Here is a 10,000-nt window from a genome sequence, read left to right on the forward strand (position 1 = left end):
CCTCAGCCAACCAAATGGGGGTGAAACCTTATTCATTCACCGCATTGTTAAACGCAGGCATCAATTAGGGACAATCGTTCCTGCATGCACTCTTGTGTGTGGTTAATTTAACTCTGAGTGTGCAAATGTACAGCCAAATGGAGGGCACATTTGTTGAGTGTATAATGTACATTCCGAGGCCTCATTCACACATATCAAACGAGCATTCTGTGTTCCGTCTGTGTGTCACGGCCGCCTCAATGCTTTTCCAACGGAAGTCACGTGGTTTGACAAAACACTTGTGTCTGATGGGGGGGGGGGGAGGGGGGCAATCAAACACAAGTGTTTGTTCAAACCACGTGACTTCCATTGGAAAAGCATTGAGGCGGCCATGAAACACAGACGGAACAGAGAACGTTCGTTTGATATGTGTGTATGAGGCCTCAGAGTTACACAAGGATAATTTTACTGTGTATGTCAACCATTGTGTTTGTGACTGTGTGTCTGTGCCGTGCCTACCGTCTGAGTCGATGCTGTTGAGTGCTGTTGGGGGAATGATGGAGACTTTGCATTGGCCCAGAGGACACTTGCGCGGGAACACATCCATGCAGGCCGTGTGAACCTGCAAGAACAAACGCGGCTCAAGTTCGGAACACGCAAACAAAAGGTCACGTCGAAGCCAATGTTCTTGACACAAACAGCAGGCGCTAACACATGTGTGTTAGCTCGAGATATGAACTCTTACAAGCTGATTGGCCTGCTATTTGACAGCCTTGTACATGTTTTCCAAACCGCTTTTAGAGGCTTGCGGATTACAACAAAAACACTACCAAAGAGCTCTTCACTCTCTGTTGTAATAAAACAATACTAATTAGATATTTTATAGGATTTTATTGCACTTCCTCCCCCATTATCTGTTCTTAAGTCACAGGAGCAAGAATTGTCTTAGCTAGCACTATATGGTTTGACCTCTTTAGTATTGTTTAAACGCGATGGCAGTGATCTAGAAATGGAAGACTATTCCACAAGAGTAAGAGAGTCCAAAACTGATAATGGCTTGACATTTTGATTAATTGATTTAACCCATTAAGACCGGGCCAGCATTGTGGATGCCATTCCTGGCAGTGCTTGACAACAGTTGAGTGTTATGTCCTATACATTGGGCTGCTATGGTGCAACCGAACCGTACAACTTTCACCAATGGACTCATACAGTAACTATAGTAACTCATACAGTAACTATCCATGCTTTCTGATGGGCATCGATCTCACCCGTGTCCTTTTTTGTGTCTTTTGCAAGCCTGTTTATTTTTGCTATTTTACTATTTGACAAAATAAATCTAAATAAAGAACAGGCAAGCATCCGTGTCATTAGATTTTAACCTCACACAAGCGTGTCACTTCATGCCATGCTGCGAGCTTTTTCTTATATATATATATATATATATATATATATATATATGATATATATATATATATATATATATTAGGGCCGGGACTAATTGCGATTAATTTAGATTAATTAACTACAGAAAAATTAATCGCGATTAACTACAGATAAATTAATCGCACCTTTTTTTTCACCGCGGAACGTTTCTCACTGGGTGCTTTTCTATAGTACTGAAAACTGGAAATAATAAAAAGTCACCCCATTTTGTGTTGCCTAGGTCTGACAAAAAACAGTAACAATATGAAGTAAGTACAGCTTTGTGATGTCACTGAGATGTACTTACTGTTACTAATTTCTTTTCAGACCTCCAGTTCTAGGCAACACAGAATGGGGTGACTTTTTATTATTATTTCCACAACAGGTATATTAATGACAGTAAAATGTTGAAAATGAGTGGTATTGATTCACTGGGATACCAAAAAACATTAATAAAAAAGGTTTCTCGCTGTTCTCGGGTTGAATATTGATATGCGATTAAAATGCGATTAATCTAGATTAATTAATCGCAAAGCCTCTGATTAATTAGATTAATTTTTTTAATCGAGTCCCAGCTCTAATATATATATATATATATATATATCATTTTGAATTACGAAATAGTTTGAGAGATAACTGATTTTTAGTAGAATTGGCCTCAGTGTCTTAAAAACGAGTGTACTGTGTGTATGTGGCTGTGGTAATCTACCATAGCTTTGCACCAGAGACAGCGCCAGTCCTGCAGTCTCAGCACGGATCCACACGTCTTGTCGCACACGGCACACTTGGCACTCACAGGCAGGTTGCCCTCCAACCACTGATGGGGCATGGCAATCTGCAGGACGCACGCACACACACACACACACACATGAATGGTTAGGATGGAAGGAAAGATGCTCCCCGCTGTCATCAAAGTGTCACTTTAGTCTTTCCCGTGGCTCTCTGTTTTCACACACACACACACACACACACGCACGCACGCACGCACGCGCGCGCGCGCGCGCACACACACACACACACACACACACACACACGTCACACACACACACACACACTCTCAAGCTTACCCCATCCTCATCTTCGATGATGTCCTTCCCTATGGAAGCCAGAGTGGTCCATTTACAGTTATTGGTGGCTCGCACAGCGCAGCGTTTGTGGGCTTTGAATTTGCATACTGTAAAAACAAAACCAAAAAGACACACACACACACACACACCGTCAGTCTGAATAACAATCATTTGCTACATTTAAAAAAGTATGACGACATGGACACATAAAAAGTCCACGTGAAAGTACATTAGACCACTGGATAATGTAAACAAAACCTAAAGATGTGAGGTATATGCTAAAGTAATTATTTCCACCAGTTGATCTGTATTGATTTCACATTATACAACATAAATCATTATGGACTTTTGTAGCCGTGTTCCTGAGCTCAAAGCAAATCAGGACCGACTGATCACTCTCGGCCCATCCGATCATTGATTGACGCCTGTCAAATTATCATTATGGATCATGCTGCGATGACCTGTGAGTGGACAGAGCGTTGCTAACCTCCCCCTATAAGCCCTGCCTGCATTGTGCCGTATCTGACAGTGAGCTGAGCGCTGTGCTGCAGAACAGATAGCTTATACTGTAGCTTCACGCCACAGGCAACAAATCCATGTATCTGTGCCCAGCAGCAGACAGCCTCCAGGCTGAGAAAGCCCAGAGCCAACAGCCAACTCCATGTTCTCCATATCTGGATTAGCGTGTTAAAAAAAGAACCCATCGCTTGCGAGAGCAACACACACTCAGATACGGACCCTGTCGAATATGAAGCGATGCATTCGTTCATGCGGGGAGCGCGGGAGTCGTGTGTACGCCTCGGCTGTAATCAGCTGTCAGTCTGCTGATTGAAAGCAATCAGCCACGCTTTTCTACACACTCACACCTCATCATCATCACACCTCATTCCCTCGACAAGGACAGTCCGTTTAAATGCGTCACTGGATCTCTGCTTCCCTATTGCTGCCACAGACTGCTGCTGCTGCTGCCACCACCCCAGCCTCCACCTTATAGTTCAGAGAGCCTCCGACGCATATGCCTTGCGCTCGCGGTGTCTATAGATACCATAAGGATCTTTAATTCATTCCTATTGATGTTATAATAATAGACAAAATCACTGTGAAATGTGATGATATTTTGCTATTTTGTTTTCCCAATGGTGTCAGTGTTATTTATTTAACCAGTGAAAAGGTTTGCCTAGTGTTGAGGAACAGGCAAAACGATAGACAGTATCGCCATAGTGGAGCTGCGACAGGAAGAGGCCTGTGACCTTTTGTGAGAAGTAGTGGAAAAGTACGACTTCATTCTATAGAAGAACCTCAGTGTGAATTTTTGCTTTTTCGCCAAGGAGTCAATGTGGCGTTTAGAATTTAATCCAACCAACAAGATATTTGTTGGGGAAAATAGCCTTGGTTTTTTTGCCATTTAATAGCATAACTCAAGTTTGCTCTGCGTTTCATGTGTGTAGATTTGAATCTAGGTAATTGCACAGACACACTTAGCAATAAAGTAGTTAATAATAAAGCAGCATTATTAGTTTATATATTTTTTAGAAGGAATGACAACTTCCAGTTTTCCATTCCTGCCACAAGAAAAAAAACTGTAGCTCACAGTTGAGAGGGAAGTGGTTCAGTTTCTGACATACAATGTTCCCTGCTGGCTGTATGTATCCAGGGTCCTGGCTGAACCAGCGTCCGGCTGGATCGTGGTTGCCAACTGTTGTTGTTATGGGAATCAGTGCCTCCTTGCCATGATGTCAACACATACGGAGATGAGCCGCTTTCCTATTTATATCAGTTCCTGTCCGACAGTCTGTCTCTTTTTCTCCTAGCAAACAATAGCTCAAAAAAGGAGGACTTTTTACACTCCTCGGCCCGAGCAGATCCAACGAGTTACGTGCTGTGCATCAGACGTATACGGCCACCGTAGCGGAGCGGAAAGTGGTTGTGCTTTACACGGAGCCTCAATGCACTTAACCCATTCTGACCTGAGATCAGATTCTAAAAAATGTCTTCTACATCCTGACAGTTCTCAGAAAAAGCTAGGTTTTTCGATTTTTCAAAAATAGCAGACCTACAAGCTCGTAGCGCGCCACTCGGTGGCGCACTATGAGCTTGTAGATCTGCTATTTTTCAATAGCTAAAGCATAGCATAATGCTAACACAGGTTAACTCAAGTGTGGAGCCCAACGAGGTAGATGGAAAATGTCATGTGAAGATTTCACATAATAATGTATGGGCGGTTGGTGAACGGGTTGGGGCTGTGGTTGTACAGTTTCTCCATTATGGAAGTTACTTAGGAAGTTACTTAGCAGAGAGTCATGAATAATGTCTGTGTGCCCAGGATATATACGTAGGTTCTGCAAGATAGACTTTCGGTGTCACTCGGCATCAAGCGTTCCGTTTAAAACCAGCAGGAACCGAGTTGGAGCCAATAAACAAAGTCAGGCATCCATATCCGGGGGCAGCGATCAATGTCTTCAATCTAGCCTATACCGCCAAATGCTGTTAGGGAGCATTAGCAGAACATTAGGAGAATCTGGAGGACGTGATACCACAGCCTGTTAATGGCCATGCACTGTCTATACCGCAGACTGGAGTGAGCGAGAGACAGACAATTTGTATCTGTATCCACATGAATTTGCGTGTGTTTGTGTGTGCGTGTGTGTGTGCGTGCGTGTGTGCTTGCGTGCGCTGTGCGTGTGTGTGTGTGTGTGTGTACACACACACTTGCGGCAGGACAGTACAGATCGATCGGCCCATCGATTGTCCTGTTGCAGGAAATCGAAGGGAAATAGAAGCAGCACTGATTGCTGTGAAGTGGTCTGGCTGGCTGCTCTCACCTCCTAATAGACACACTTCCCTCCTCTCTCTGTTTTTCTCACACATACACACGTGACACTTCTCGAAAGGCAATTCTCTCCTTCTTGTTCTGCCTCCTATACTCCAGGCCCAGGGCAAATGTCGCATCCATAGGTGCTGAATGAACGGCATTGAACGGTGTCTGTCTGTATCAATTGCACATTGAGTTCTATATCTATATTATATTGACTGCAAACAAACGGCTTTCTGTTGGTTGTCAGCGTTATTATGGGATCATTTACTGTAGATCTAAACAGTAAACACTGACAAACTCGCCCTCTACACCTCCCTTTCAATCTCTCTCCCTCTCTCGCTCTCTCTTTGTCTTTCCTTCATTGTAGTAGATAATGAGCCCAATAGAGAAGCTGTTTGGCTACTGCCCACGCACACACACGCACGCATGCACGCACGCACGCACGCACGCACGCACACACACACACACACACACACACACACACACACACACACACACACACACACACACACACACACACACACACACACACACACACACACACACACACACACACACACACACACACACCTAATTAGAATGAAAGGATATGCAGATGGTGCTCATTACATTCTGCTCGCTGTCACCCACACTTTAAATTGCACCAGCCAACCCGTAGCAAAGAAAATAGCGCACCTCCCACACCCCTTCACACCTTCACAGCCAAAGGTGGTGCGACGACTATAAAACACCCACTGAAACAGGATGCTATGGCACGACATGACACACTAGCGCACAACAAACGGAGCGGGTCTTTAGCTCTGCGGCGGTTCAACAGAGTCAGTGCATTGACGGGGGCTCAGTCGTCAACACCTAACGATGTGTACAGTGGTTGCATTACGCAGGCATGACGCAAACACATGCACTCTCAGGTGCATTGATTGGCCCACAGCCCTGCAAAGGGCATACGCTGGCTTCGCATTCACACACGTGCTTCGCACACCTGATTTATATGCTGTGTGACAAAACAGCCAATCTATCTATAGGGGCTTTTCAGAGACGGGAGCGACACAACGACTCGCTTTTGGATCAGCACTGGGTTTCTCGCGTAAATTCACGGACTGCACAGTCGCTCCGCGAGCAAAACGGCAGGCGATCTATATGCCTGCTTCAGCTGTGTCGAGTCCGGCTCCGTGTGCAGCCATGAAACGAACGCGAGCGTGACAATTTCGACGGGATCGACCCCGCTCTCTCTCCGCTCAGCCCCTTCCAAGTCGTCCGTGCTTATAGTCGCTCGCTTCTCATTGAACAGTAATTTCCCGGCACTTCAAACGCTCACCCATCTGAAAAGCTCTGTAGGCTCACAGCGCTGCTGTGACATTCACACATGACAAGCCAGATGATGCCACTAATGCTTCATCTCTGAAGCGTAAAGAGCTTCCTTGTTTACAGCCAGGCCCTGCTCATAGAACATTTCATGGTAGGGGTTCAATGCCTTGTCCAAGGGCACTTCAGTGGTGTGTGTGTGTGTGTGTGTGTGTGTGTGTGTGTGTGTGTGAGTGTGTGTGTGTGTGTGTGTGTGTGTGTGTGTGTGTGTGTGTGTGTGTGTGCGTGTGCGTGTGTGTGTGTGTGTGTGTGTGTGTGTGTGTGTGTGTTCATGCGTGCGTTATACCTTCGCAGGAGAGGCCGTGGGAGGTGACCCCAGAAAGGCTGTCCCTGCATACGTTGCAGAAGGTGGGGCGTGCGTGGGAGCAGGCGTACCAGTTGTGCATCCCTGAGAAATGTTCCACATTAAACTGTGCCGTCTGGCGAACGAGAGGTTAAAACAGGTTGGGGGTCGCCAGGATGACACGGGTCACAGAAAGGCAAGTAACAACAACAGTATACACTTCATCAAGCATGTTGTGGCTGTTCTAATGCACATTAGTGGCTAAATTTGACTGAGGGACTGCCATTGGATTTTTTTTAATTTTCGCTTTTTCATGTCATATGAAAGCAGGGAATCCTAGCTTCAAATTACTTATAGAGTGATGTCTTGCAGAAAACAACGAGTTGAGAAAACAGGCTTGAAAGGTTCACTTCTGTGGGCTCTAACATTACACCTAGCTACATGTTTAAGCATTTATTTCATATTTATTTACATGTCGATTTCAGCTCTGACACTTATTTCAGACAGCTCTAGTATGTGAAGAGTCTGCCTGTGCTATAAACTCATAAAATAAAAAAGTTTTTCTCCTCTGGTGAAAAGCTGGAATTTGCGCGATGGCAGTCTCTCAGTCAAATTTGGTCATCAGTTAGACTTCATCGGCATGTTGTGGCTGTTCTATAATGCACATTATGTTACATCAGTTACAAAACAGGATACTTCTTTTGGTCAACATGCTTCAAACTATACTAGTAATGGATTTACGTTCATAGCAATGTATAGTGTGTTTCATTACAAATCAAATCACTACATTTTATCATTATCTGTTATATTTAATGGCACTTAAAAATCACAAATCAAATACAATATTTCACAACTTAAGTTAACAATGCAATATATCACAACTGCATCAGCACACGCACGCACATACATACATGCACGCACACACCTGATCAATAATATTGACCTTAACCCGTGTAAACTGAGATGGGAAGTATCGGTGTCATTTCAGATTTTAGCTACAGTATATTATATAGCAAAACATAATGTTATGTTTTTCACAAAACAGTGGTTCCCAAAAATGTTTTGAAAAATCTACTCTTCTGGGAGTCCCTGGCACAATTAAATAATCTATAACGGTTGCGTTATTCATTTGGTTTCATAACGTTCTGCCCTTCCTCATGAATTTAACCCATTTTGGGTGGGAACCCCTTTAGCTGTTGAAAAATAGCAGATCTACAAGCTCATAGCGCGCCACCGAGTGGCGCGCTACGAGCTTGTAGGTCTGCTATTTTTTTAAACTGTCAGGATTTAAGACATTTTTTTAATCTGATCTCAGGTCAAAATGCGTTAAAGAACCACCATTCTTCTGCGCGTTAGAATCTGATCTCAGGTTATAATGGGATAACTCCTGTACGTCTCAGTTTGCATGAAATCTATCAAAGAAAATGTGATGCTCAACACTGGCTCCCATGGGCCTGCCTGGGAGGTTGGACTGGCAGGGAGCATTACTACACGCAACCTGCAGCTTCCACAGAGGGGGAAACATCCTCATTAGCAGGTCTGCATTTGCTGTGTGTGTGTGTGTGTGTGTGTGTGTGTGTGTGTGTGTGCGTGTGTGTGTGTGTGTGTGTGTGTGTGTGTGTGTGTGTGTGTGTGTGTGTGTGTGCGTGCGTGTGTGTGTGTGTGTGCGTGTGCGTGCGTGTGCGTGTGTGTGCGTGTGTCTTTTTATCGCCGGTGGAGATATGCTTTATTCCTGGATCTGGTCAGACTGAATTAAACACATTCATTTCCTTTTGGGAAGTGCACACTTTCTGGTATAACCACATTGACCTGGCATCCCTATTTTCCCTAAATTTGTACAAAACAATAGAAGTCTAAACAATGATCGAGCTACAGCTCATGTACTGTATAATCAAGCTACAACTTGTATATAATCTATTTTCAGTTTTTGGCTTAAGTGGTTGTGATTTTTTTTTACACTGTATATTAAGGTTGGGTCTATAATGCATTATAAGCACATTTATAAGACATTATAATGCACTTATAATGCTTTATCAAGGTTCAAGGTTATGCTTTATTGTTACATCTTGTGTACAGGTACATAAGAGTAAAACTTATTTTTAGTTTTGGCTTCCTTACAGACAATGCAGCAGCATAGATAGCATAACATTCAAAACAACAAAACCAGTTATAAAGCAAAAAAACTGTTATAAAGCATTATATATACTGCTTTAAACTTATAATGCTTGTTATAAATGTTCATAATCAGTCTCAGCTGAGCTAATCAATCAGCTCAGTAGAACAGATTATAATGACCATAACTTAGTCAGTTATGAAGTGTCTTTGTTATATATAGTTGTTGTGCATACTTATACCCATTTATAACCAGTGTTATAAATGTATATAAGCCATTATAAATGTGACTATAATGCATTATAGACCTGACCTTTAAGTTACTGATTACTTTCTTCACAAATGGAACCCTGCTCATTAGTAAGGCTCCACTGCTCTCCCCTCTAACCCATTAAAACCGAGAGAGCGTCGGTGTCATGTTTAGATTTCAGCTATAGGCCTATATATACAGTATAGGTCACTGGTTGGATATAAAAGAGAATAGCAGATACAGTATATATATACAGAAGCACATCACGTGTCACTCGGTGACAAGTTCATAGAATGGGCTCGTTATGTCTTAATGGGTTATGCCTGCTGGTCCAGGCAAATTGGCGCTCCTCGATAACGACATTAGTGCGCTGCAGCCGCCGCCGCCGGGAGAACAAGCACTGATAGCCTGACACGAGCAGTGAGTGCACTCACTGTGCATGCTGCCATGTGAGGGTGTCGTTGTGTCTGCGTCTTGTGTTTTTGTCCAGCCGCCGCTGCTACAGACACAGCAGTTTGCCAAAGCGGCACTGCATAGCAGGCAATGATAAATAAATAAAAACACTTGACAGGTTGGATAATTAATTATACACTATTGTGTTGACATCAGGGTACATAGTGTTTTGCGGCGCACACACGTGTGTCACAGTGTACATGCATGTATACAGTATATGCGTGCAATGCACGCATACGTGCATGTGCTGT

The 10,000-nt window shown here is 43.6% G+C and overlaps 1 protein-coding gene across 4 annotated transcripts in view; it reads right to left on the reverse strand.

Annotated features, from left to right (window-relative positions):
- The window catches only part of dgkh (diacylglycerol kinase, eta), a 74,556-nt gene that overhangs the window by 26,541 nt on the left and 38,015 nt on the right, over positions 1 to 10,000 (reverse strand). For 3 of the 4 annotated variants that reach the window (XM_083776336.1, XM_083776335.1, XM_083776337.1), the window contains 4 exons: positions 6,938 to 7,070; positions 2,472 to 2,578; positions 2,114 to 2,239; positions 499 to 601 (listed from right to left, as the gene is read on the reverse strand). In XM_083776336.1, the coding sequence (XP_083632462.1) occupies positions 499 to 601; positions 2,114 to 2,239; positions 2,472 to 2,578; positions 6,938 to 7,070 (469 nt within the window). The remainder of the gene's footprint in view (positions 1 to 498; positions 602 to 2,113; positions 2,240 to 2,471; positions 2,579 to 6,937; positions 7,071 to 10,000) is intronic. The other variant, XM_083776338.1, reaches the window with a different exon arrangement.

Source organism: Protomyctophum parallelum, assembly GCF_964188405.1.
Source record: "Protomyctophum parallelum genome assembly, chromosome: 11".
NCBI lineage: Eukaryota > Metazoa > Chordata > Actinopteri > Myctophiformes > Myctophidae > Protomyctophum > Protomyctophum parallelum.